The sequence below is a fragment of the Fusarium oxysporum genome, chromosome XI (genome assembly GCF_013085055.1).
Source record: "Fusarium oxysporum Fo47 chromosome XI, complete sequence".
Lineage (NCBI taxonomy): Eukaryota > Fungi > Ascomycota > Sordariomycetes > Hypocreales > Nectriaceae > Fusarium > Fusarium oxysporum.
In genome coordinates this window covers 990661-1017376 of record NC_072850.1, presented here as the reverse complement: position 1 = coordinate 1017376, position 26716 = coordinate 990661, and the positions used below count along the sequence as shown (strand labels likewise).

Below are 26716 nucleotides of genomic sequence, written 5' to 3'. Positions count from 1 at the left end.
TAAGTGGCATCGCGGGGATCATGGCAGAGTTAGTTCATTCAGCGGCGCTTATGGGACTTCACCCTTGACTAACAGGGCTGAGCTAGTCGGCCCCCGAAGATTAGAAGCTGTTCCAGACCTGAGGATATCATGGTGAAATTTGTGAGTATGGATGTTGGGCTAGATTACAGATTATGGTGTCGTACATAAAGTAGCCTGGATCCACAGATCGACATAACTTCATACGATTTAGTTGACGACAACCACTCCCACTTGTCGCTGAAGCAATGTTTCTCTCCTTTATACCAATCCTCTCTATTGTGCTCCTAGCCTTTGTGCTCAGAGCTTTGTTCAACTATCACCGTGGCCCGCTTTCACGCCTCCCTGGACCATGGTACACCCACTTCACTGGTCTTCCACTGCTATATACCAGGGCAGTCGGAACCAGCCGTCAGCATCTTCGCCATCTTCACAAGGTTCACGGTCCAGTAGTCAGAGTTGGACCCAAGGAAGTTTCCATTAACAGCGTCGATGGCTACTACAAAGTGCACGGCGTGGGTAGCCATTGCCTGAAAGCACCCGTCTTTGACCATATCCGCTTCAGCCACTCATCTATGCTCTTCACCATGCGAGATCCTCGTATTCACTCTGAACGCAAACGGATCATTGGTAGGGGTTTTGCATCAATAAAGGAAGAACAGGAAGTGAAGATTCAGCGACTGGCTAGTCAGGCAGTAGCCAATATCAAGAACGAGGCCGAGAAAGGCCAGGCCGATGTCTACAAATGGTGGCGCTGCCTGGCTGTCGATGTCGTCAGTGAGATGTCTTTCGGCAAATCCTTCAACTTGTTACATTCCGGTGGGAAAGGTCTGCCCCTCTATACGGCTTTGAGTAATGCTGGTCCTTCTGTTGTCTTCCAAGCAGTACTCCCCCGCAGGCTCATATCTCTGTTCAAGTGGTCTCCTATTGCCTGGCTTAGAGATGTTGGTCAAGTCACTGAAACCATCTTCAACCGTGTAACATCAGCACTCGGAGAACTACGAGTTTCATCAAATTGCGGCCCAAGTATCGTCCGTCACTTGTTGAATCAAGAGGTGAAAGGCAAGAAGCCCAGCCTGAACGACGATGAGTTGAGCTCTGAGGTGAGTATGCTTCTTGTTGCCGGCTCGGATAGTACGGCTACTACTTTGACATATGCTACGTGGGAGATTGTCAGAGACCCAGACCTCCGGAAACAGATCGAGGAGGAGGTCAGTAGCCTGCCTACTAACTTCACCGCCAAGGATGTTGAGGGTTTGCCCCTCTTGAACAGTGTCTTGGAAGAGGTCCTTAGGATGTATAATCCTGCAGCCGCACTCGTTGAGAGACTTGTACCACCAAATGGAATTTCTGTTCATGACTGGGATATCCCTGGAGGCATAATGGTCTACACGACTGGGTGGCTCATTTCCCGCCTTGAAGATGTTTTTTCTGAGCCCGATAGGTATGTAATTTCTTTCCAGGGATAGGCGGGTGCAATCACTAACTTAAGAAGATTTGATGCTACCAGGTTCCTGAATCCAACACCAGAAATGAAACGAGCCCATGTCCCTTTCAACATCGGCGCAAGGAGATGCGTTGGTATGCATGTGGCTCGGATGGAGATCCTTGTCACTTTGGCTATGCTTTTTCGTGAGTGCAAAGGCTTACGGTTACACCATGGCATGACGAATGAGATGATGACACAGGTTGGGGAGTTCTTTATAGTTCCCAGAGCAGGTCGGTGTGATCTTAGTGTTTCGTAACCGTAGATTGTACAAAATAATGGAATTTTGACAAGTATTTAGTTATTAACTCTATGTGAACACCATTTCGGCTTTGGTAGCAGTTGTTATGTTTGCGTTAGTAAGAACAATGTGCGGCATTGGTTCAGTCCGAAGTCGCTCTACTTAAATGCGTTCATATATAGGCTATGATTCAGCACTTATCACATCTCGCAACAAGGCATCTAAGTCTGACATGTCCGAACTCTCAAGGTTAAATGGTAGATCATTTCCTGAGGAACTTTGCCCGAATGCTGGCTCATCAAGAAAAGCTGGTCCCCATGGCTCATCTTCATTGTGATCCTGCACAATCCCTCTAGGAAGCCACGAAGCCGTCATTGGTAATTGTGACCATGTACTTCTGCTCGGTCTATTTGATTTTTCGATAATAGAACCATCCGTGACATCTTCCATCATCCGGTTCATATAGGTAGAGTTAATGGGAAGATTGCCATGGCCTATTTGCCCCCCAGTAATTGACACTTGCTGAAGTGATACTCCATGGTCTGGTTCCAAAGCCTGGCTGAGGATCGGCTCCTCTGCTTCTTCAGAACTGGGTTCGCGCCTGATCGAATAGCTTCTGAATATCGCCACCATAGCTCTCTGTACGGTCGATCGGAGCATTTGGTTAGATGCATCCGGTTGAACTACCAGTCCATTAGACTCCAGTTCATCCAGCATAATGGCAACTCCTTCTCCTTGCGCAAACTCCTGAATCCGGCAAAAGTCTTCGGAATGTGTTGAATGAATGTAAATCGTAGCAGGTGGTTCCAAATCAGGAAACAGGATAGACCATACTGTGTACCATTGTTGTTCAACCGATCCTTTACTCTTGACGGACAGCTGATTCTTTTGTTGCTGAGATATCCCTTCCAATTTCGCCGATGGACCTCGCGTACATGATCTCTCCAGCGCGTGGAAGTCAAAAAGATCAAAGTCTCCGAAGGTTTCATAGCAAATTTGACAGTAATACTTGGGTGTATGTCGGCGCGTCAGGTGTTGTTTTAAATGTGCGATGGTATCATTCTTCTTCAGAAAGCATTCCCAATACTTTTCGGGGTCCGATTTCCAGTATGGACAAGCAAGGAACCGCGATCTTCCCCCACACTGTGACTGACTTGTCTTGCCCCTCTTCGAGGGCGGCTCGTTCCTTCCATCTCCGCCTTCATCTCCAATGTCATCGTCTTGCCGTTGGTTCTTCCGTCCACGTGTCGAGCTTGTTCCATCCCTGGTACTAGAAGAGCTTGTAGACCCGCCTTTCGCAACTTGCTTTCCTTTTGAGCTATTGCTGCTCGACTCACCTCTCTCTGTCACTTCGTTCTGACCGAGAATCGCTATGCGACAGAAGACTCGGCTGAAGATGCGGTACCCTTGGCTGTTCACATCAAGCTGGCCTACCGCGTCTGAATCATCAGAGATTGAAGCCACCTCGATATCAGATGATACGGTTGGGGAAGCTGAAGGGGTGCGGGATCGTAGGGTCAAACTTGCTGCATCAGGTAACTCGATGGACTCCTTCGACACCTGAGGTTGTTTCCTCAACCTGGCTTCCAAGTTATATTCAAAATTCTCACCCAGCTTGTGAGGCTTCCGGTCATGTTCTCGCAATATCTCACAGGTCTTTTCCAGAGCTTGAGGTTCGAAATCTTGGGAATGTGGTAAATCCAGGATGGACGGAGGTCTAGCCTGCCGCTCACGGCCTTGCAGTGTCTCGAAATGCTTTGCTGGAGCATCAGGTGTGAAGTTATGGGAGCGTTTAGGAATGTGACTCATCCAGGGATTAGACACATCGCAGTCATCGCCCTTCGGTTCTGAATTAGCCTGCAAACCCCTAAGCTTGCCCAGCACTGCGTAGTCTTCATGTGAGTCCGAGTCGTACTGAGTTTGTCCATATGATAAACGCTCATCATGGAGAGAAACACCTCGGTGGTCCCACGCAGGTGGATAAAAGGACTGGGGATAGTGTTGCTGGTGCGACATCGAATAGACTCCGTATTCAAAACTGTTAATATCGTGGTTCTGGTGCGCTTCTTGGACGACCGCTTGTGTCAAGGAGCCAAAATCACCCCCCCTCAGTGGAACAACCCCAGGGGCAGGCGCAGTCTCTGGTCTGAATCCATTTAAGTAGGCTCCGCCAAGAGAGTATGCGTAAGGTGTAGAAGTTGAAGAAGGGGGAGGCGGAAGTTGGTAGTTGGTAGTATCATATTGCGGGAAATGTGGATTTTTGACGACATGAGGGCTGTTCGATGGGGGGTACTTGTGGGAAGAATACTGAGGCTGTTCCGATGGGCCTGGCTCTGCCTTCGAAAGTCCCTTCATGGACCGAGATCCATGCATATTGAAGACGGTTTGAGGTTGGAATTTTTAGATGCTCGACAGAGATTTCATTGTTTCGCAATCGGTCAAAGCAATCAAGGCTAATATTTCGCCATTAAAATGGCGAAGGTTTCGTCAGTTAGCTGCTGACATCTGGCGATATCATCGACTACACAAATTTAACTTGACTCGAGTTTCAGTGTTTCTGTTGATGAGCTGAAAACTCTTATGCAGTAAGATCCTTTGTGGGGTGCGAGGCAATGTGAGACGCGTGCTGACCGCACATATGTGTTTATCGACCTGGTTGGCTAATCATCTACCAATCACCGCATATTCCCAAATCTTCAAGGAACCCTCCAATTACCGCTAATTAATGACCTTGTCAATCTCCTTCACCGCCGCAAAAAGATCATTATCATGGTATTTCCTCGCAACAACCTGCAAGTTGATAGGCGCTCCCTCAAAATCACCCTCCGCCCAGAATTGTCTGACCTGTTCCTCTTCCTTACTCAAAGGAACACTGTCCGGCGGATAGCTCTCAGTTCCTTTCGCGCCAGCCTTGACGGGCGTCGGGATCACAATGCCGGGGTAGTCAACGTAGTTCCAGAGCGCCGTGTAATTCCAGTAGAGCGCCGTTTCGTGAGAACATGCCGGGCCAACAAATACAGGGCAAATTACAAAGTCCACATCTTGTGACTCCCAGTGCTCTGCGAAACGACATCTGAAATCATCGCGTTCTACGCGAAGCTTGAGAACGCCGTTGGCATCGAGCCCAGGACCCTCAGCGTCTTGAATGATCCATTTAGTCAAGGCATTCATAGGTTCATTCGTGGCTGAGAGGTATGCTTTGACTGTCTTGCCGCCGTCTGGCCAGTATGCACGGCGAATACCTTTCATGGCTTCTTCCATCCCGAAGGGTCGGAAGGGCTTGACATCGAACCCTTTAGATCGGAGCTCTCGGGCTGCCCACTCAAGAGCCCTTGTTACTGGAGGCTGGGGAGTGATGAGCCCGTCATTGATCATGAGTCCAATCTTCAACGGCTTGTTTTCCGTCAACCTTCCCGTCCAATGAAGAGGGACAAGTCGAGGGTCTTTCAGCCAAGGACGAGAACCGGAGACGACCGACATGAGGAGATCAACATCCCGAAGCGAGGTACACATCGGCCCTGCTGAACATAAGACGTTCAATTCAGCGGCGAAACCACCCGGTAAGAAGTCTTTCTGGGGGAACACGTAGGACGTCGTCTTGAGACCATAGATACCGCAGAACCCCGCTGGTCCACGAACACTTCCTCCGATGTCTGTACCAATGCCCAAGACTGAACCACGAAGAGCGATAAGAGCGGCTTCGCCACCAGTAGACCCTCCAGCCGATAGATTGATATTATGAGGATTCAGGGTTCTCCCCCAAGGCGATGTTGTCTCAAGATGCATAATGGACTGCGGTTGATTTGTCTTGCAGAATAGGACAGCACCCGCATCCCTAAGAATCTTGACCATCTGACAATCTTCTCTGTCAAGTTTTCGAGTCGCCAAGTATCCCACATTTGACCAGTGGTTGCTGGCCGGCATGTGTTCCTTGATGCTGACTGGCACGCCATGCAAAGGACCGCAGGTCATTCCAGTGTTGTCCTGATATTGATCAAGAAGCTGGGCAGTAAGTACAGCCTTTTCGAACCACCATTGTGTCAAGCAGCATGTAAGCTGATGAGCGATGATAGCTCTTTTCGCAAAGGCAGTGACGACAGCGACGGATGTAAATTTTCGTGATGCGATTGCAGCTGCGAGTGCTGTAGCGTCATAGTTCTCTGTGATGTCGATTTCTTGATCGGCCAAGATATCACAGGTTTTGGGGATGCCGGTTACGTTCTTGGGGGGATCGTCGATGAGGCTTTTCGGAAGGCGGAGCTCGTCTGGGACGGTGCTGCCGAACTCCTCGAGGATGGATGTCCGAAGAGCTTCATACTCTGGCGGACCTATTTGGAGAGGGACTGGCTGAATGACGGGGACGATTTTGGATGACATGACAGCGAAGACCTTCGGATCAGATGATAGATAAGGATCAGAGTGCAAGGTGAGGTGTCATGAGAGGCTGCATTTATATACGTAATCGCGGACTTTTCATCATGCCGACTTGAGCGGTAGAAGCTGGCAATACCAACACAAGCAATCAAGTCCCCCATTTAATTCTGCCGCTCTGACGTCTTCACTGCTTCACGAACCATGATAAGGATCCCTGCCAATCGAATTCCCCTTGGAATGGTGCTTAGCCGCACGGCAGCCAATTAGGTGTATTACCGCGTACCACCATAAAGTTCCCCGCATGGCTGTTCATGATCGCGGTCTCATAGACTTTCCCATTTCGTCAAGTCCTACCGCTAGCAACATGAGCTAAAGTTCCTCCTATCAGCTAAGTAGCGGTAGTTGATAGTGCGAGATAATCTCTCTGTGCCCGCGTCAGCGAGTTTATCATGCTTACCCCGCGTTTCGCTTGTAGATGCCAAGGGACTACGACTAGAGATACCTAAATGGTCAAGATCTAGTCCAGAAGTGACAAGGCGTCTGTAGATGGCTTGTTATCGGGCATGGAACTGCCGCGTGAGGGATCGTCGCTGGAAGCGCTCCTTACGTCCGAAGAGTGATATCTCATGGTGGAGTGGATCATGATAGATAGATTAAGCGACATGCCTATCATATCGCATGCATATATACCCACGCTCTGGTACCAATTCTCAATGGAGAACAACATCTCTCTTCACTCTTTGTGACTTCTCCACAACAACATCACTTACACCATGGCTCAGGCCTATTCTGAAGTCATCCCCGGCACAGTCCATCTGGTCGATGCTGGTCGCAGTGATGGCAACGATATTGAACTTGTCCCTCGTCCCAGCGACGATCCAGAGGATCCCCTCAATTGGAGCAGACGACGCAAGCTCATCTCAGCAGCCATGGTGTTCGTCTACACCCTAGGCGTTGGTCTTCCCTCTACTCTCCAGTACTCTGTTCTTGTAGAAATCTCCCAAGACACCGGTATCTCCATTGCCGACTTGGTTCAAGGCACCGGTGTCATGTTCCTCTTTCTTGGCTGGAGCTGTCTGTTCTGGCAGCCTATTGCCCTGACATATGGAAGACGCGGTGTTTATCTCATCTCCACTGTCGCTGCTGTGCCCTTGATGGTCTGGACTGCGTATTCGCGTTCTGCTGGGGAGTGGTACGCTCACCGTATCCTTCTCGGCTTCTTCGTTTCGCCTATTGAGTCGCTACCCGAAGTCAGTATTCCCGATATTTTCTTTGCGCACGAGAGAGGAACTTGGATGAGTTTGTATGTCTTCGCCTTGTTCGGCTCCAATTTCTTAGCACCAGTGGTTGCTGGCTTCTTCGCCGATGCGTACGGTTGGCGGTGGACCATGCATTTCGGTGCCATTTTCGCTGCATTCAGCTTTGTCATCCTGTTCTTTTTCATGGAAGAGACCATCTATTTCCGTCCAACTTTTGAAGGTCTCGAAGATCAGGATGAGCCAGTGAAGGGTCAAGCGGATAATGATGTTGCTTCCGCACAGAATGTCCCCGAAAGGCCGACGAAGGAGGGTGCTGGCGCTATCATCAACAGTGATCAGCTGCAGGGCACCGTGCACACAAAGAAGAGTCTCGCCACTCATCTCAAGCTCTTTGCCAGAAAAGATGGTCGCCCAACCAAAGCAAACATGTTCAAGTCCATGTTGTCTCCACTTCCGCTCATGGTCCTCTTCCCCAATGTCGCCTGGGCAGGGTTCATCTACGGCATTAACCTCTGCTGGTACAATGTCTTGAACGCCACCACTAGCCCTATCCTCAGTGCATCACCCTACAACTGGTCTACCAGCATGGTCGGTCTGATCTATGTCGGCCCTATCATCGGCGCTATTCTTGGATGTCTCTGGTCTGGTGTCATAGCCGACCGCATTACTCTCTCCCTTGCTCGCAGAAACAATGGTGTCCGAGAGCCTGAACAGCGACTTTGGCCTCTGGCTTTATCTGCCTTCTTATCGTGTGTTGGCCTTATCGTTTGGGGCGTCGGCGCTGATAACGACATCCACTGGGCTGGATTGGCTGTTGGACTGATGGTTCTCACTTTCAGCTGTGTCACCGGTGGATCAATCGCTTTGTCTTACAACGTCGATTGCTTCAAGGACATCAGTGGCGACACTACCACCTCCATCATCATCATCCGAAATACACTGGGTTTCGCTATCTCCTATGGTATTACGCCTTGGTATGTCAACATGGGTCTGCAGAATTGTTTTATTATGGCGGGATTCCTATCTCTTGGATGTACTAGTACTTTTCTGTTTATGATCTGGAAGGGCAAGAGTCTGCGACGTCATGCTGCGCCGAGATACTGGGACCACGTTCAGAAGATGTTGCAGCACTAGGATCAGTATCACTGGGATAGCCGAAGCTATTCTCTTCTATCGCTAGCTAGCAATATTTAACTACCACGTACTAATAAATTAGCTTGTCCTTGTCAATTCTCAAGAGTCCTACTGTGTTCTCCAAGCCTGCCTCTCGATCATCAGCTCCACTAGCCTTCTCAGTTTCCAAAATGCCCTGGCGGCTCCTCAAAAGCTCAGTTGCAACATCGCGCCACTGCACCTCAGTCTTCTCGTGTTTCATATCAGGCATCAGCTTCAAATCCAGTTTAGTAGCTCTCAGCCGTCCGTCTCGCTTTCTGAATTGGCCGTCAACAATAACAGCATCGATGTCAGAAGGAGCCGAGTGCAGAATGATAGCACCGATCGGATTTTCCTCAGCGGCACAAATCATGGCAGGGCTCAACGTATCCCAAATTACAAGATCAGCAATTTTTCCCTCCTCCAAAGATCCAATTTGATCACCCATCTTGATCGCCCTTGCGCCGCCAATTGTCCCAAGCTGGAATGCATCTTGGGCAGAGACCTGAGCTCTGGCAGGGATCTTTCCTGCTTCAAGAATCCGATCATTGCGGCGAGCACGCTCAGCTTGGAGGCCAACCTTCATCTGAGCGACGATGCTACCTGTGTTGTTGCTGTGACAGTCGATGCCGAGGGAGCTAATTGACCTGGCGTTTTCCTGAAAGCACACCGGCCAGCCATGACCCATCTGCAGCTCAGTATCTGGAGTTGAAGAGATTGCAGCTCCGACTTTCTGAAGTTTCTTTGCATCCGAATCATTCAATGGAGTTGCGTGAGAAAGAAGAATGTCCTTCTCTAGAAGCCCATAATCCTCGAGTAAGTCTACCGTCGACCCCGCTGTAGTTCGATTTATCAGCAACAAGACATACCAAGAGATACATGCGAACTTACGAAGAAGACTTGGGACGTAGTGAGAAGTGATGGTCTTGATATCCAAGCTACGAACTTGGTTGAAAATGTTGACAACTACATCCTTTGGAAGGTAGAAGGAGTCGAACGCGAAGCCCATCGTCACCCGACCGTTGGCAAACGGACCAGCTTTACATAGTGAGGTCAACTGCTCGAATAGCCAAGCTGGGAGGATGTCGTCTTTCATTGCGAAAGGCTTCCAGGTCTTAACCCTACCAGTAGGGCAGTAGCAGTAGATAGACCTGATACCAGATGAGATAGTCGCTGAAAGAGCCGCATTGTCTTCAGGTCACCATTAGCCACAGGACTATTGCTTGCATATGAATTATGGGGTACTCACTGTGCTCTGCAGAGTACGAGATATGCGCGTGATCTACGATTGTAGTCGTCCCTGCTTCGAGGGCTTCTAGACATCCACCTAGCTGACCCCAGAACACGTCTTCAGGTTTGTAGCTGTGCGAGGCCATGTTTCCTGGTGCATGGAGTGTTAGCAGCTCGTGCTGAGATGGTCAGATGTTACCGACCTGGTACCATGTACTCCAGCAGCGAATGATTCGCATGTCTCCCCTTGAGTTGAGTCTGCCAAACATGATGGTGAGTATCGACAAAGCCCGGTGAGATAATCTTTGCCGAGCAATCGATGACCTCAGTTGCCTCGTATGGAGGGTCAATGTGAGCCGCGATGCGAGCAATTTTGTTGCCTTCGATCAGCAGCGAATGGTTCTTGAGTGGAATGGCATGGTCATCTCCAGAACCCTTTGGAACAAGTAGAGTGGCGTTTTGCAGCAGAATAGACTGGTATGAAGACATATTTGACGCTGATAGCCAGTCTAGCAAAGGATAAAGAACAGAAGAACTGGCTTTAAAGGATTCATAAGGGAGGGACCACAGGCTCGGACTTGTATGCCATCAATGCCGAGAACAAAGAATGAAGCCACAACCGCATTCCTGGATGAGGGGTTGTCACTGCCTTGTGGATATCTCGATTCAGTGTTTGCCAATAATGAAGTATTCTGATTCGCTTCCTGCATCCTTCGCTTGGCACAACTAACAAAGACATCGATTCGGCCTCAAAATAACAATATCACGTCAGCCACCGTTTCAAAAACCCTTTCCTACGGGCTGGTAGGTCACATTGCATTTGCCATTCCGGTGCTAACTCAATGTGATTCTCAGGGAAGTCGAGATCAGAGACAACATTGAAGGGAAAATTCCTTTCATTGTCGTTTACGTCCTAACTACGTCACAGTCGGCAACAGAACTGCTCCGAGGTCCAGGCTGTTTTCTTTGTCTAGGGATCTATGGATAATGATTTCTTACAAACCCAAGGCTTCGGGGTTGCGTTGAAATGCCGGAGGATTCAGAACCTCGTTTTTTATGGAGCTTTCTTATAAATCAGCTATCCTGGGCCCTGGTAGCAGGTACAGACTAGCATTCCGCTGTTCCACACTTCAAGGAAATTACAAATTACACATCGTGACATCGGCGGCACCATTCTATTACTAACTCTAGTAACCTGAACGCAGAGCGTTGGTCGCTATAAACCTCGACTGTCGATTGTGATACGAGGCTTTGCGCCATGGATGGACACCACTGACTAACTCAATATGTACCGCGTGTAAAACTGAGGAAGTTTTTGTGAGCTTTTCAGAGTGGTTATCATCATCTTCAGAATTTAGTGAAAGGATATCACTTCCACGGAAGAATTGCCATTAGCCTCACTGTTCCCCTTGTTCGCATCTGAACGAGCTGGATCTCTATAGTACTCAATTAGCGTCTGACTCAGCATCCAACCGGGGGCTTGGTGTAGGGGTATCACGTTCGCTTTGCATTGTTTCGAATGCCTGCGAAAGGCCGGGGGTTCAAATCCCTCAGCCTCCATTTTTGCATTTAGTATAAGCTGTAAAGGATAAACAGCGTCTGGTGTCTTTTGCAGTTGCAGTCAATTGGCACAGCTCATTTTCCCTCGATGGCGTGCTCATCGCAATAAGCAATTAGTCTGCTTCCTCCCCTTGTTCTCTATTGTGCAGGCTTCTTATTAATTTATTGTCTCAAATTCTGACTCTACGTAACTTCAGTATAAAATTGACATTGTTATTCTCCTGCCAGATCCAAGCAAGTAGCTGGCGGGTTGACCAGCACCATTAACTGCATCATCGGATCGGCGGCAATTGGTGTTGGCTGATCCGACTATCGATTGGTGGGTTTGGCCGCCACCACACCCTTCCTGAATGGAACGGCACCAAAATGCATGATATAATGTCACGAAGAACAACAAAAAGAACAGAAAATGCAAAAGTAAACTCCGATGGAGGGAGTTGAACCCTCCTCGCCGCGGTAGATATTTCGTAATGAAAACGCGGAATGATAACCGATACACCACACCGGATGTTTAGATGTTCGTCAACAAATTTGTTCCACTCCATATTGGCACGCCGGGCCTCTTTTAGGGCTACTAGGCTATCTGAGTAGCGCGTATCGCTCCTAGATATATAGTTTGTCCTTTCATACACGCAGATATCTATTTTCTTATTTGTTTTATATCAGGCTCCCCAAGGTTGAACGTCATGAATCATGACCCTGTGTGAGTGATTGTTCCGTCACTAGCTTGGTCAATCATGAAACAATCTGGACTCGAAACCTTCAGACGAGTCAGTACTTAATTATGCTGTACAACATATTATGCCGTATTTATTACTAATTATTATAGTCATGTAAGATCCTATGTACTACTCTGTAGTCAGTTCGTTGGGCCAAATCGCTGACTTCAAATGTCAAGCTCCAGGGTATGGTCATAAGAACCACCAAGGATTGCTACTAGCGTTATGGGTCACAATTGCTGATCGTCAGCTCCAGCACAAAAGGTCATTCAGAGAAATCACGGTTAGTTCAGTTGAGTAAGCCCTATCAAAACCGGGTAAATAACAAATTCTTCGAACCTCGGGATAATGCAGAAGAAAGGATCAGAGGTCCAACGCCAACCATCGCCACTCCCGAACCTGCATCTATGATCCCTGTTCTGTAAGGCTGAAATTTCAACTTCGGGACCGAGAAGATGTCTTTCCAATTGTTCTTTCGAACTGGTGACTAAAAACACAAGGATCGGCCCGGGGCACTAGCCAGCACGTCCAGATGTTTCGTATGCTATGACTGGTTGGAGAACGATCGCGGATTAATGGGGAAGAGTTGAAACTACTCCGTTTCCACTGTAATCTAACGTGCATTTCGAAAGGCCCAAAGTCTCGGCCCCGAGATAAAATGGCCAGCGGCGTGGAGATGAGGAAGATCACCAACACTGGCAAGTAAGCAACATATATATCTGAAGAACTTTGCAGCATGGCCAAGAGTTTATCATTTTAGTACTGTTTCTTCTCCCTGCTGTACTATCTCTCACCTTTCTGACCATCACTTCACTCGCAATGAAGGGGTCCTCACTTGTTCTGTCCAGCACTCTTCTGAGTTGCGCCAAAGCTCTTCAACTCCATAAACGCCACAATCCATCGATCGTCTCGGTCAACCTTGAGAAGCGAACGAAAGATGTCTTCCCCGGCCACGAGAAGAGAGGCAACGATGAAATTGTCGAGATGAAGGTGGACCAGCAAGGCGTCCTCTACTGGGCTAATTTTACCATTGGAAACCCTCTCCAAAGACTCTCAGCTGAAATCGACACTGGGAGCTCCGACTCAATCGTCCTCACTAATCAGATTGAGACTTGTGAGAAAAAAAGACTGCAATGGTGATGTCTTCAATCTAGAAAAGTCAAAAACCTTTGAGTGGGATGAAGAGTAGGTGTCTTGGAGGGTACATATGCCAACGACACGTTCATGCTTGGGTCTTCCACGCTGGAATCTCTCCAGTTTGTCGGTGTATCTGAATGCAACGCTACAACCAATGGAATAACTAGCACCTTCGGCGTTGGTCTCTACACCCGAGAACACGCTGAGATAAAGTATCCTAATCTGCTTTACGCTCTGGGTGAGGCAGAAGAGATCAACACTCCGGCATTCAGCTTGTGGCTCGACAACGAGACGCATGGGGAGTTCCTGTTTGGTGGCGTCAACAAAGCCAAGTACATAGGCCCCCTGGTCAGCTATCTCGTTGCGTTCGACAACCAAATTGGCCTGCGAGACAGCTCTGGTGGTCATGACAGGCTTCGGGACAACTTCTGATGGAAAGACTTCAGATCTTGACTTTGAACCGCGGCCAGTACTCCTCGACTCTGGCACAGTGCAGAGTAGATTGACCTCAACATGATCTTGCATCTGATCAAGAACATGAAGATCTCCATCGATGAGAAGTTGGATGCTGTAGCGCGTTGCGAAACAAGCTCCAAGGAAACCCTGGATTTCACATTTGGCGACTTGACTATCAAAGTGCCATTCGCAAACCTTTTCGGTCCCACCAACGTAAAAGCCGGTGTTGACGGTGTTGCATATTGTCAAGTCGTCTATTATGACGACACCACCAACATTATGCTTCGTGACGATTTCCTCCGAGGTGCCTATGTTATTTACGGCTGGGCAAATATGGAAATATCCCTCGCTCAATATAATTCTGAAGAGGCCGAAGACGACATACTTGAGATTATACGAGATGTGCCTGGCGCTTCTGCCGCCACTGGCGTCCCTAGAAGGTATTTGAAGTACGATCAGCCTGCAGAGTCTGCGGGTACTGCAATCCCGAAAGAGCTACCGACAGTTACTGTAACCCCTATTAGCACAGCGACTGGGTCGGTTACAAGTTCGGCGGTACCTTTATCTACTGCGGCAGAGGCTGGAGATGTTGAAGACAATGGAGCGGCGGGTAGTCTGCTGGCAAACTTGATGTACATGATGCTGATTGCATTTGTCTTCAACATTGTAATCCACGCATAGGACAATGGCTAAGAATTTAATTATTCTGATGAAATTGAATAGACTTTGTTGACCATTTCTTAATCTTATCTTCATTATGAATCTCGCCGAATAACTTAGCCGTCATGGAATAATGCCATGCATCGAGAGGTCACATAACCACTTGCAGCTTCGATCATCGTTGGAATTATTGCATACAACAGATTGAATTATATAGACCACTCTAGATTCTCAACCTCGTCGCCAACGCCGACAAAGTTAAAAGAAAACATGGTACAGGGCTTGCCGACAGGGCAGCGCCATAACCAAACCACTGGGTTCATCAAGAGCCCGCTAATCCAGGAACCTCGTCCCACTAACTGCCGCCACCCGCAACTCTCACATTCCTTCTGCATAAGGCAGATAAATCGCATCGGGACCGAACACCTTAGCCACACTAACATCGGGACCGAGCGAATGGCATGAAGATTAAGTTTCATAGCTGGAACGGTAGCGTCAGCCCGACAGGCAAAAAAGTTGATCACGCTGGGGATCGAACCCAGAATCTTCTGATTCGTAGTCAGACGCCTTGCCATTGGGCCACGCGACCGTTGCTGTTTGATGAATGAAGCCACCCTCAGCTGGGGCTCATCATTGCCAGCCTAGACATCCAGGAAGTCCTACTTGCCCAACCAGGAAACATTCAGAGAGGAATTATGATCTGAACCTAGGATGTCTCGATACAACTCAGGCCTTCTGGCTTGTCTGTATCGGAATCCTCCTGCCAATTGAAGCTTGTCTTTGCTGCAAGTCGCAACAGCCATATCCTCTCCAAGCACAGAGCACTCGCTTAGGATATCTCCAAAGGGGTCAAGGATCATGGAACAACCATTCTTCAACTGATCATCATCCATACCAATAGGATTTGAGAAGACGACGTAGACTGCATTGTCGTAGGCTCTTGCTGGTAGCCATTTCATCAGCCATTGCCTGCCTTTCAGACCGCTGAACTCGGCCCGCAGAGAAGTTGGATCTTGATCTCGATTAGTCCAAAGCGATGGATCAACGAAGCCAGCGCCTGGGCGAGTTGACGGAGTGCACATTGTTACATGCGGCATGAATATGATCTCTGCACCGAGAAGAGCTGTTGCCCGAACGTTTTCGACAACGTTGTTATCGTAGCATATCAGAATACCGCACTTCCAACCGAGAAGGTCGAATACCACGTATTCGTTGCCTGGACTTAGATGCGGACTGATGAAAGGGTGCAGTTTGCGAAACTTGGCAACGAAACCTCGGTTGCTGTCGACGCAGATGTAGGTATTGTAAATATGGCCATTCTCATCTTTCTCAAACAGCCCAGCCAGAATAGTAATGGCTAGCTCACGGGCTATCTTAACTAAAGAACGAGTGCTTGGGCCGGTTGGGACCTCCTCCGCAAGATCAAGGAGCTCTTCTTTGGAGAGGCGGCTAGCGAAGGTATAGCCGGTAACCGAGCATTCATGAAATGCAACGACATTGCATCCGCGATTTGCCGCATCGCTTGCCACTCGGTGGATGATGGCTAGGTTTTTATCCTTGCTTCCGGACCAGTTCTCGAACTGAACCGAAGCGATCTTAAGTTGGGACATAATTGATGGTCTCGGTGGATTTTGTTTAGTAGGGGTTGGTAAGCCGACTTTCCTGACCTGGACGTACAATCATGGATTACAGAAGTTTTAATTATATAGCACGGATTGCCTTGCATTGGAAGACTTCCCGTAGTAATGGCCATAAGAACGTTGTTACGTTACCTGAGGTCACTCGAAGCGACCATCCCATTGCTCATCATCTGTACATGAAGTCTATGCAGCAACGTTACACTTATTTGTGGTACTGGTCAGTAAAGTGATGTGTATGCAAGCCCAGTGGACACTTTAAGCAGCTATCGTATACGCAGTCCCAATTAAGCTGAGGCGCGCCCTACGGGTGAGTCATCAGGCCGCGGGCTTCAAATCGCCGAAGACGCGAAATCTGCTGTTAGATAGTTGAGTACTAGTAGACTCTGTCTCAAAAGAAGGAATTTGTTTAGAATGACAGGTTATTTAACCCATATTATATCCGTAAACTCATATCAACTCTGGCTATGAAACTTGGCAAAGGCAGATATGGACAGCTTGAAGTGACGCGGGATGACAGTTAACCCGATTCGATTGTTGCTTATCCGCATACACGAGATTCCTTTCACGGTCAGACAGAGAACCGACAGCATATTTTGATTGGTAGAGAAAGGGCGTCCTCTTACACGTCGATCGTAGCCTCGTTCGCTCCAGTAAGGGTCTTGGCCGACAACCGTCGGTATACCTGATCGCAGATCATTCGGCATGTTTATTTTTAGAGCATTGAAAACGCCCGCGGCAACTGCAGAAAATTACCGTAAGTGAATTCTTTAAGCCCTGTGAGGTTGATCGAAGCTGGCCAGAAGTATAAGATCGTATCATTCAGATAGCGTGGCGCCCAAGAAACAAGATAATTCGCCTTTGAGGATCCAGCGATAAGCCTTGTTACTTGTACCTTGCAGAACGGCAGAGGTGGCTGAAAGGGCAAGGGGGTTTCAAGAGCAGAATGTTTCCGCTCCTGGTCTATGTGGCTGCTTGATTGACGTACCCAAGGTAGTTATGTGACACGGACTCTATTTCACTGGTAGCGTGTCAAGTGTCATGGCCGCATCCATAACGATCTGATGTCGTATATGCGTGCAGATATCTGGTCCCTTACTTGCCTGTAGATGGATAATTACTGAATAATCATCCGGTTACAATTCAACATCATTGAATCTATGTTACAGGTGATTTTCTTTATCAGTCCGTGACTTTACAGCCCTGTATGCGGCGATATACTTCCATCGTTGACCCCGCGCATCTGGAATGCTATACAAACCATCTGGGTCCAGATCCGGCAGCCACGACGGCCCCGATCAAGCTAACATCCCTGAAAACAAATCGCACTGTGCTACAGATCGATATTTGCGTGCTCAAACAACCATGATTGTCTCAAAGATCGAAGCCATATTCGTTACACACGCGCCACGATACCTGGAACTTGCCGTGTACAATCCCTAAAAGAGCCAATTCGATGCAAAAAAGGGCGTTAGGTTTCGGGATGTCTGCGCCACAAGGGCAGATATGTAATCTCCCCCTTGCATAAGAATGATGATCGCGCTCCAAGGAACGAATTTGTGTTTTGTTTTGTTTGGACAACGTTTCGTTGCCAAATGCTACGATGCTCGTACGTCGAGTATTATACGCGTTTGCATTATGCTTGATACCTGCTGGAGGTTTAGCCCAAACTCATGAGCTTGACAGACGCGCCGTCGATCCTTTAGCCGGAACATCCGAGTGTGCGGTCAGTATCATTGACTTGATTGAATCAATCTGAAGCTGACGAGTGTAGAGGACATGTTTCACGAAGACGAACGACACAGAAGCTTTTCAAGGCAGCCAAACGGACGACCTATGCCAATATAAGTCACTTTATCATAGTGTAGAAGTATGCGTCAAACACGACTGTAATTTCACCGAGATCTTGGGTAGGCTTCGTCAAATTGCGTTTGGTGGCCTCAATATCAATGGCTAACGCAATAGCTAGACTTCAAGAACAGAACGTCCCGCGCATGCGACTGGCCGATCACCGACCGTCGTCAAGAAATTCGAATCAGCTGTTTGACAATAGGCATTTTGGCTATGGTCTTCTTTACCATGAGAGCCATCTCAAAGATAATTGGATTCGTGCCATATGGGCATGATGATAGTCTGATTATAGCAACTCTGGTATGTGATGCAATCAAACTTTTGTGGCCGTGCCCCTGACGATTAAATAGCCATTTATTATCGCATTTAATATTTTCTGCCAAGTCCGTGGGTGTTATCCTTCTCATCACATCCTGATATAATGCTGACGCAAGTTGTGCGACGTTAGTCACTTCGAAGGGTCTCGGACTCGATATTTGGTTCGTGGAAGAAGATGATATTCGCACCTTTCTCATCGTAGGAGATCATGACACAATGGTGTAATTACAAGTCTAACAAATCTAGCTGATTTTCGCTTCCGAACTATCGTACGCTACAGCTCTCGCCCTCGTGAAACTATCGATCCTAACCTTCTTCCTTCGCATATTCCCTGATCAGAAATTCCGCACCATTGTTCGATGGACTACGATCTTTATTCTCGTCATGTGTCCCCTATATCTAGCACTCATCCTCGCTCAACGAAGGCCACTCGATCTGTTTTGGAATGGGTGGAAGAACAAGAATCCGCAAGGTGTTATCTTGAGTGGAAATCTCATAGGCATAACACATGGTGCATGGAACGTTGCTTTGGATATTTGGATGATGATTCTTCCAATGACGCAACTGCTGAAAATCGGGATCAAGCTGAAGAAAAAGATTGGGGTAATTGCCATGTTCGGAGTGGGCCTCTTGTAAGTTGTCTAAAGTGTCTGTACAATGTTATTCATGCTCATCGTTATAATGTAGCCTTACAATCGTCAGTTCCGTTCGGATCCCAAGCCTTATAGTATTTTCAACTTCACGGAACATAACCGGTACAAAACACTCGAGTCTCTATGCTAACTTCTGCTGACTGTCCACGCAGCCGACTCCGTCGGAATAATAATCTGGTCAAACATCGAGATTTGCGTAGGCATGATGGTGGCATGCATGCCTGGAGCCCGTCAATTCGTCCGAGACACTATACTGAGAGTGAAACGAAGAAACGAGTCCGATGGGTCTAGCGCTGAGAACATATTCATTGAGCGGACGATAGAGACGATCCAAACTGATGCGGACGAGACGGTTATGAGTTCTATAGTGAGACCAGAGGAAGTGCTATTGTCAAAATGACAACGAATTGTTGGCTGCCGTCACCGAGATGGAGGCCATGATGATGATTAATGAAAAAAAGAAACTATTATACCGGTCTTGATGCATCCACAATTAATTTCTACCACCCTATTTCAATTGCTCATTACAGACTTGGACGAACGGTGCTTATGATTGTTCGCGGTGGTTGACAACAACCGAAGCGTTTCCCTTCTCCTTACCTCCCATCTCCTCAACATCTCCAGTCAGATCCTCAGGCTTGTAGTTTCCAAACTTGCGAAGAGCAATACCCTCATTGAACATACGATCGATCTGCTCTAGAGATTTGCCCTTGCACTCAGGAACACAAAAGACAACAAAGACAATAGCCAATGCCAGAATGCCAGCGAAAACAAATCCAACCTTTGAGCCCAGACCGGCGTATTGAGGATACAGCATGTAGGGAATGCTGAAGCTGACGAGGAAGTTGGCTACGACGTTGACGATGGATGCTGTTCGCTGCGATGCGTCGCGGAGTCGGAGGGCGGGGATTTCAGTGGTGATGACATAGTTTAGAGGAGCGAAGGCGAAGGTAAATCCTGATCCGAAGAGGGTGAGCATTGCTACGATGCCTGATTTGATACCGAAGGATGGGTTGGGAACTGTGCCGAGAGCGCCCATGGTGATAATGGCGCAGAACATCCAGCCAGCGCTCGTCAATAGGAGAGGTCTGTGAAAGTCAGCGATGTTCAGGTATTGAAGGAGAATAATGGCTTACCGGCGGCCAGCTCGGTCAACAAGATATAGACCGGCAAAAGCAGAGCAGAGATTAACGATGGCGTTGACGATGGTCATGGTAAAAGGGTTGACGGTTCCAATGTCTCGGATGAAGATGGCGCCGTAGGTCGAGGCAAAGGCTTGACCAGTAGCTTGTTGAAAGAAGTTCATAGCCACAACAATCGCTGTACGCTTGAGATTCTTTCCCTGGAAAAGCTCGAGGTAATTGCCCTGCTCAGGTTCGTGCTCGAGGGCGTATTGAAGAGCAGCAAAGCTCTCGTCGATCTCGGCCTCGGTCTCTTTGCCCTCTCGTAGCTTTCCAAGGGCGGCGCGAGCTTCCTCGGTTCGGTCTTTGGTGAGTAGCCATCGGGGAGACTGTATTTGGTCAGTATGAAGCAATTCGTCCTTGAGTTGGGTTATTTACCTCTGGGATGAAGAAGATGGCGCACATGACGACGACGGGGATGATGAAGAAGAGGCCAAAGGGGATCCGGAATGAGAGGTTGCCGGAGAGAGTGCTCGTTCCTCGACAGACACATGCTACAATGAGAGTTCCCGACTATACTGTATCAGCTTGTCACTATAACACCATTGTAGGAGCACTTACCATCAAACTGAACTGGTATGAGCCAACTGCGAAACCACGAATCTCTCGGGGCATGATCTCGGATTGGTAAACAGGGACAACAGCAAGCTCCATGCCAATGTAGATATCTGTTGATATATGTCAGCTATGCACATCCAGATGCAAGCTTATGTAGTACTTACAGTTGAGGATTCTCGTGGCCATGATCTGATGCTTGCTCGTCGACGTAACAGCCATGATAGCTGGAACCAAAGCCCAAGCGCTCATGACGAACATGCACCATCTCCTACCCCAACGCTCACTGACAAGACTGCCGATAATGACACCAGCTCCGAAACCGATATAGTTCAGGCTGTTGAAGAGGGACAGCCATGATGGTGGGATGGCATATTTGCCCTTCTCAGCGTCCCATTCTCCGAATTGCGCCTGGAAAGCCTCCATGGCCTGTGTGTTGTTGTAAGCTGCGTTGTCAAAGCCATAGTTGAAGGTTGACACAGCGATGACTGCGAAGGCAATCGCCAAATGGCGATTGAAGTGTTGGAGAATTCTGTTCTTGGACAACATCTTGACCAGATAAACTGTGAATGAGGAGGCTTGGTTGGATTGATTGTGAAGATCATGACCGGGATGATGCTCTGCTGATATACCCAGCCACTCAACCCCAGAGAAATGCTCCCCCGCAAAGCTTTACTATCACGCGTTGACCTGGCGTCAAGGTAACGCTGTTCGAGACCTGCAGAGTCTGCTAGCCTGGTCACTCTCCTGATTTCCCCAGGTAAAGGTCTGGGGTAAGTGGAGAACCGCAGAGTAGTGCATTTCCGAGCTCGGATGTCGGGCGGAACCTCCTCTGTGCTTGGAATTTGGGGTAGACCTCAACTCTTCTCTTCCGCCCGACTTCCTTTTCTCACCCTGGCCTGAACTGTTCGGATGAGATTCGCAATGGAGCCAAGAAATGGACCCCGTATGCGAAATCGCAAGACATCCGAGATATGTGCGCAATGTCGGAACCGCAAGGTATGCGACAGCCGCGAACAAATGAACATCGGCTAATGAGAATTGACTGCAGGTGAGATGCGATGGCGATCCTACAGGCTGTAACAACTGCAAAAGGCTCAAGTTCAATTGCTCTCTGCTGGTAACAGACTCCGACAACGGAATAGAGCTTTTAGAAAGACGACGCGTATCTAGGGCGTGTATACCGTGTCGCGATCGCAAGCTGAAGTGCTCTGGCCGGAGACCGGCATGTTCACGATGTTCGGATCGAGGAAGTCCTTGCCATTACCCTTCAGCCGCGAGGGCTGACAGTCATGACTCTGGCCTGTCGCCTCGTGGTGAACCCTCGATTGCAGCGGGCAGCACCCCGTCAGCCCCAGAATCCAACCGCCATGAATCTCAACACTCACAGGCCCAAAGACAACTAGGCGGTCAACCTTCATCCGGCTCGATGCCAACACCAGTACAGATCTCACAATGGTAAGCCGTGTCACTACTACTACTCGCGCTTGCGACGCTGATTGGAAACAGGGACCTAGGAATAAGCAAACAAACCGTCAAGCAACACATCGATGCCTACTTCGACCTAATACACCCAATACCTTGTTATGGATTTCTCCATAGAGCAACATTGTTACAGTCATGGTCAAAGAACGAGCTAAACCCATGCGTGCTATCAGCGATATGCGGGATCACATCGCGGTTCATCGACCCAGGCAGTTCTGAACATAGAGCGATAGCAAAGAGATGGATTGAAGACGCAGAGTCACACCTCCTCAGACGAGTTGCCCAGCCTCGGCTATCAGATATTGAAGCATGGCTTCTCGTCACGTTGGACCACTACCTCTCGCAGCGCGTCAGCAAGATGCTTGTCTCGATGGCTCTAACATCAAGGCTCGCCTACATCCTTCGACTTAACCACGAAGATCCGCGTCAGAAGTTTCTAGTGCAAGAGCGTCGACGACGACTGATGTGGGCCATCTATATCATGGACTCGTTGTACTCGAGTGGGAAGACGGAGTTCACGGCCTGTACTCCAGAGACTCTCCATATCCGGCTGCCATGTGCCGAAAAGTCGTTTTCCATGGACGCTCCAGTAATAACAGTGCCGCTGCACTCGAGTCCACATGAGGATATATCCAATATTGGCCTGCTTGGCTACTGTATTCGCGTTTTGGACATTCGCAATCGCGTGCAAAGGTCAGAGCCCAGATCTGCTGCTGCATACTCTCGCCTAACCGTGACTTAGACTTACCCTTACGATCACAAATCACAGAGAGCCCATCGATCAATGCCTGCTTGCAGTAGAGTCCATCGAAAACGAATTGCGTCAATTCTCAGCTAGTTTGCCTGTACGATACCATTGGGACCCAGCAGCCTTCTCTCTGCGGGCCTTCTCGCCTTCGCGTACCCCATTCCTGATGCTGCATGCTTGGTGGCATCAGACACATTGCGACCTTTTCCGCTTTACAATCCCGGGGTTCCGGGAGGGCCTCCCAACTGATGAGATATTACAGCTGTCATCAGAATACACTTCAGCGTGTCGCGAAAAGTGCCTGTACCATGCCATCTCCGTATCCAAGATCCTTGAAGTACCCAAGTCCGTCGGAGGATCGGAGCTGATCAGTGATCCTTCAATTGCGATGTGCGCATTCCATTCTGCGAGGATCATCTCAAGACTTGGACAGTACCCTATGGGCGATATGCCACAGACGAATCTTGTCACCCGACTGACAGCTTGTGCTGAGGCACTGGAAGAACAGGCAGTGATCCTCCCCACAACTGCGATCTTGAAGAAGGGCATTAGCGACTTAGTAAATGATGCAGAGCGAGATCGTCATGGACCTTACGCCTGCCCTTCAATCTGGGAAGAGGAAGAGTCAGAGAGCTACAATACAACAACAGGAGCCTCGAGAGACATTAGTAGCTCCGGGGCCAGAGAAGTCTTTTCCAAGCACAGCGTCACCGAGACGGTTCAAAACCTTCAGTTTCAGCCCGGGGAGCAAGGCGATTCTGAAGACCATGGAGACTCTGCGCAGCCAGCTTCCGAAATGGCATTTGGGAATGAACCAAGATCTACATCAACAGCAAACTTTATGCCTATGAACATCTCGCCGCTGCCTGAGCCAGTCGCTCAGGATCAAGCAGACTTTAGTCTCTACCTCGGCGAGGCTGAGCCTCACTTGGACAACATCTTTAATTTTGGGCTTCATGGTCAGTACGGCTCGGGGCAGCCTGATGTTTTCATGGATTCATTCTGGCCTCTCGCAGATGGGGATTGGACTATGCCAGATGTAGGCAGTATGTAAAAATGTGGTTTTTGCTACGGTTTTCAAAAGAATTATAAGATGCCTCTTGTCTAACCATGCCCGCTTATACTCAAGCTATGCACCGTTCCAGTACAAGTCCCTCTCCACCTTGAAGCTAACTTCCAAACTGTCACTCGAGCTCCTGAAAGAAGCGGTGTATGTTCCCGCTTCGCAAAGCCAACTATCGGCCGTCTCATCCCAAACCGCGGTGCTGTACTTGTCTAATGCTACGAACGCCGTCGCTTCTTGACCCGGTTCCAAAAACACCTTCTGGAACCCAATGAGCGTTCGCACCGGGCGGTGAAACCTCGACCTCTGGCCCGACTTTGCCGCGTCATAAGAGACATAAAGCATCACGACCTCGGCACCAGCCATCTTCCCAGTGTTTTTCACCTCAACGCGTACGCCGTCTTCCGCTACTAGGATATTGGACGTTGAGAATGTTGTGTAGCTCAGACCGTGACTAGATGCCGTAAGCGGTGGTTTTTTGAAGGTCAATAGAGTAAACTTACCCGAATTCGAAGGCTGGCTCAATGCCCCGAGCATCAAACCAGCGATGCCCAACGAAAACGTCCTCGGAATAGTATATCCTTCCGTTATCACTTCCAAAACTTAAGAAAGTCGGTCCATCTTGAAGTCTGCTCGGGAATGTGATAGGCAATTTGCCACTGGGATTGACCTTGCCGAAGACCACGTCGGCAACTGCATTGCCCGCCTCATTTCCCCCGTACCAGCTATGCAATATAGTCTTCGCCTTATGTCGCCATGGTATCTCAATCGGGTTTCCAGCTTGAGTCACCACTATAGCGTTCGGTTGAGCCTTTAGCACCGCAGAGACAAGGTCGTCGACATGCGGCGGTAGGCTCATAGACTCTCGATCTTTGCCCTCCTTTTCGAAATCTGCATTGAGGCCGACTATAACGAAAGTGTGCTTACATTTCTTTGCAACTGTGACAGCACGTCTTATGCCTTCTTTGGGATCAAGTTTGAGACAACCGCCCAGGCGGCATGCTCCACCTGGTATGGGAATGAAGGAGCCGCCTGTTGTTATTGAAGTCGATGCACTACCAGCTTCAACGCGCAGTCGATATGTCTTACCAGCCTTCATATCATATGTTCCACGCTCTTCTCTGGATCCATGGCCAAAGAACATCCCGGCATGGGTCTGCGATGTAGCGTTGTCGATGACCAGATGTTCTTCTATATAGAGCCTCGAGACTCCATAGCTGGCGAGACCGAATTCATAGGTACCTTCTATATCTGGTTTGTAGTACGCAGTCATGGACATGTAGAACGTCCCACCCCTTTCTGGATGGTCATAGTCCATTAGTTGATATGTTGTATCGGGTATACTCTGCTGGTCAAATGGCTTCCTTGTTTGCCACGCTGACTCAGGCTCATTGAAGAAAGAGATAGAGACACCAGGCAACCCATTCTCATCCGTGACGTGGTTACCTGTGAAATATGGCAACAAGACGTGACCAAATACCCCAGGTTCAAAATGCACATTTGCATTTGAGGGAAGTTGGTCGCTGATTCCTTGAAAGACCGAGCTGGTATAATATGGTCGTAGATTCGCACTTCCTCCACCACAAGCTGCAGGAAGTTTGGTGTTTGGTCCAATGATCGCGATATCTTCACAATCTTGAGGATTGATGGGTAAAATTTTGTCTGAGTTCTTCAAAAGCACAAGACTCTCCGTCGCGAGTCGCCTGTTTAGTTCTCTGTCCTCAGGCGAGTCACGAGTTGACTCTTTCGTCGATACTCGAGCTGAAGCAGTGGCATTTCCAAGCTCGAGAACCTTTCTGGCTCGCTCGTCTATCGTCTTGCGACTGACCTTGCCTGAAACGACTGCCACCAAGGCCTTGTCAGCGCGATGTCTTGAGGGACCTGGCATCTCAATATCCACGCCCGCATTGAGTGCATCGGTGCAACCATATGTGCCGTACCTAGAGAGTTAGCTTGCGGTCATATAATAAGCAGTGGACTACCTACCAGTCACTCATGACTAGACCGTCGAAACCCCACTCACTTCGCAATACATCTTTCAGAAGCTTCCTGCTTTCTGACACGTGTACGCCATTGACCTTGTTATATGAAGACATAACAATCTTGGGTTTAGCATCCCTGACTGCCATCTGGAAGGGTTTGAGGTAAACCTCGCGCAACGCCCTCTCTGACATACATATATCCGTCGACATTTTGGCCGTTTCTTGATCATTGGCCACAAAGTGTTTCAGGGCTGCTGCTGTGCCCCTGCTTTGAACTCCATTGATTATTGCCGTGGCTAATACACCACTCAGGTGCGGATCCTCAGAGAAGCTCTCAAAACCGCGACCATTGAGGGGTCCACGGACCAGATTGACTGTAGGGCCTAGCCAAACATGTGCACCTTTCGCATCACATTCTCTAGACAGTAGTTGACCTGCTGAATAGAGAAGATCCGGGTTCCAGGTTGCACCAAGGCCAGTTCCACAAGGGATACATAATGCTGGAACAGGGTTGAAGAATCTCCCTCCTCGGGCACCATTGGGCCCGTCAGTGCATTTTACTGAAGAGATGCCATGAGATGATATGGCTTGAGAATTCCAAAAGTCGGAACCTGTTAGGTGTTAACAATTACAGATCAAACTATAGATGACTAAGAACGTACCAGAAAGAAGAGAGATCTTCTCAGCAAGAGTCAATGACGCTAGCGTTGACTCGACGTCGATGGGCTGTCTTTGGAGGATATGCATGTTGTCGGATGGTGACAAGGCCAGTATACAGCACCAACAAGAAAGCTCGAGGTATAAACATTCCCCATTTCACTGGAAGCAATAGAACCAAAACATTTCTTTTGCCCCATGATGAAAATGGCCAAGCGTGGCTGACTCGTGGATGCGCGGCCCTCGGATATCGGGGGGAGAACCTCAGTGAGCGGTTCCCCGAGTCCTTCTCGC

General features: G+C 48.8%; 11 protein-coding genes and 3 non-coding genes across 14 annotated transcripts; 6 read left to right on the top strand and 8 right to left on the bottom strand.

Annotated features, from left to right (window-relative positions):
- Window positions 1-266: 266 nt before the first annotated feature.
- FOBCDRAFT_147475 (cytochrome P450) lies at window positions 267-1487 on the top strand (the record flags this gene model as incomplete). The annotated part of the gene is made up of 1 exon (XM_031192368.3): window positions 267-1487. One exon carries the CDS (start codon window positions 267-269, stop codon window positions 1485-1487), a length of 1221 nt encoding a protein of 406 aa, XP_031031214.3.
- Window positions 1488-1928: 441 nt separating this feature from the next.
- On the bottom strand, window positions 1929-4118 carry FOBCDRAFT_265350 (uncharacterized protein; the record flags this gene model as incomplete). Its single annotated transcript, XM_054707497.1, has 1 exon — window positions 1929-4118. The coding sequence occupies one exon, from the start codon at window positions 4116-4118 to the stop codon at window positions 1929-1931; it is 2190 nt and encodes a 729-aa protein (XP_054563472.1).
- Window positions 4119-4463: 345 nt separating this feature from the next.
- FOBCDRAFT_253997 (amidase signature domain-containing protein) lies at window positions 4464-6122 on the bottom strand (the record flags this gene model as incomplete). Its single annotated transcript, XM_031192366.2, has 1 exon — window positions 4464-6122. The coding sequence occupies one exon, from the start codon at window positions 6120-6122 to the stop codon at window positions 4464-4466; it is 1659 nt and encodes a 552-aa protein (XP_031031212.2).
- A 739-nt stretch (window positions 6123-6861) lies between these two features.
- FOBCDRAFT_170528 (major facilitator superfamily domain-containing protein) lies at window positions 6862-8604 on the top strand. The gene has a single exon (XM_031192365.3). It carries the CDS (start codon window positions 6893-6895, stop codon window positions 8510-8512), a length of 1620 nt encoding a protein of 539 aa, XP_031031211.2. The 5' UTR covers window positions 6862-6892; the 3' UTR covers window positions 8513-8604.
- On the bottom strand, window positions 8595-10249 carry FOBCDRAFT_253995 (uncharacterized protein; the record flags this gene model as incomplete). The annotated part of the gene is made up of 5 exons (XM_059611076.1): window positions 8595-8808; window positions 8873-9367; window positions 9422-9721; window positions 9780-9911; window positions 9964-10249. The coding sequence occupies 5 exons, from the start codon at window positions 10247-10249 to the stop codon at window positions 8789-8791; spliced, it is 1233 nt and encodes a 410-aa protein (XP_059466167.1). The 3' UTR covers window positions 8595-8788.
- A 985-nt stretch (window positions 10250-11234) lies between these two features.
- On the top strand, window positions 11235-11320 carry FOBCDRAFT_t277. Its single transcript has one exon. It is a non-coding gene; the product is annotated as a tRNA-Ala (tRNA).
- Window positions 11321-11742: 422 nt separating this feature from the next.
- Window positions 11743-11828, bottom strand: FOBCDRAFT_t244. Its single transcript has one exon. It is a non-coding gene; the product is annotated as a tRNA-Glu (tRNA).
- Window positions 11829-12858: 1030 nt separating this feature from the next.
- FOBCDRAFT_245052 (aspartic peptidase domain-containing protein) lies at window positions 12859-14313 on the top strand (the record flags this gene model as incomplete). Its single annotated transcript, XM_059610650.1, has 4 exons — window positions 12859-13175; window positions 13344-13536; window positions 13568-13645; window positions 13678-14313. The coding sequence occupies 4 exons, from the start codon at window positions 12859-12861 to the stop codon at window positions 14311-14313; spliced, it is 1224 nt and encodes a 407-aa protein (XP_059468047.1).
- A 496-nt stretch (window positions 14314-14809) lies between these two features.
- On the bottom strand, window positions 14810-14881 carry FOBCDRAFT_t243. The gene has a single exon. It is a non-coding gene; the product is annotated as a tRNA-Arg (tRNA).
- A 70-nt stretch (window positions 14882-14951) lies between these two features.
- On the bottom strand, window positions 14952-15902 carry FOBCDRAFT_192044 (carbon-nitrogen hydrolase; the record flags this gene model as incomplete). Its single annotated transcript, XM_031192362.2, has 1 exon — window positions 14952-15902. One exon carries the CDS (start codon window positions 15900-15902, stop codon window positions 14952-14954), a length of 951 nt encoding a protein of 316 aa, XP_031031208.2.
- A 1630-nt stretch (window positions 15903-17532) lies between these two features.
- FOBCDRAFT_281213 (uncharacterized protein) lies at window positions 17533-18734 on the top strand (the record flags this gene model as incomplete). Its single annotated transcript, XM_054707495.1, has 6 exons — window positions 17533-17655; window positions 17704-17839; window positions 17899-18080; window positions 18131-18167; window positions 18229-18296; window positions 18345-18734. 6 exons carry the CDS (start codon window positions 17533-17535, stop codon window positions 18732-18734), a joined length of 936 nt encoding a protein of 311 aa, XP_054563470.1.
- Window positions 18735-19192: 458 nt separating this feature from the next.
- FOBCDRAFT_265344 (general substrate transporter) lies at window positions 19193-21036 on the bottom strand (the record flags this gene model as incomplete). Its single annotated transcript, XM_031192359.3, has 5 exons — window positions 19193-19839; window positions 19888-20261; window positions 20311-20445; window positions 20494-20600; window positions 20655-21036. 5 exons carry the CDS (start codon window positions 21034-21036, stop codon window positions 19299-19301), a joined length of 1539 nt encoding a protein of 512 aa, XP_031031205.2. The 3' UTR covers window positions 19193-19298.
- A 375-nt stretch (window positions 21037-21411) lies between these two features.
- FOBCDRAFT_192040 (uncharacterized protein) lies at window positions 21412-23774 on the top strand (the record flags this gene model as incomplete). Its single annotated transcript, XM_031192358.2, has 4 exons — window positions 21412-21486; window positions 21539-21945; window positions 21997-22665; window positions 22715-23774. The coding sequence occupies 4 exons, from the start codon at window positions 21412-21414 to the stop codon at window positions 23772-23774; spliced, it is 2211 nt and encodes a 736-aa protein (XP_031031204.2).
- A 508-nt stretch (window positions 23775-24282) lies between these two features.
- Window positions 24283-26622, bottom strand: FOBCDRAFT_245047 (glycoside hydrolase superfamily; the record flags this gene model as incomplete). The annotated part of the gene is made up of 4 exons (XM_031192357.3): window positions 24283-25723; window positions 25770-26376; window positions 26428-26491; window positions 26542-26622. 4 exons carry the CDS (start codon window positions 26620-26622, stop codon window positions 24283-24285), a joined length of 2193 nt encoding a protein of 730 aa, XP_031031203.3.
- Window positions 26623-26716: the final 94 nt, after the last annotated feature.

Excerpts from the sequence above, each read along its gene's own strand:
- FOBCDRAFT_170528 (XM_031192365.3), top strand. The coding sequence starts at position 6,893 with ATGGCTCAGGCCTATTCTGAAGTCATCCCCGGCACAGTCCATCTGGTC.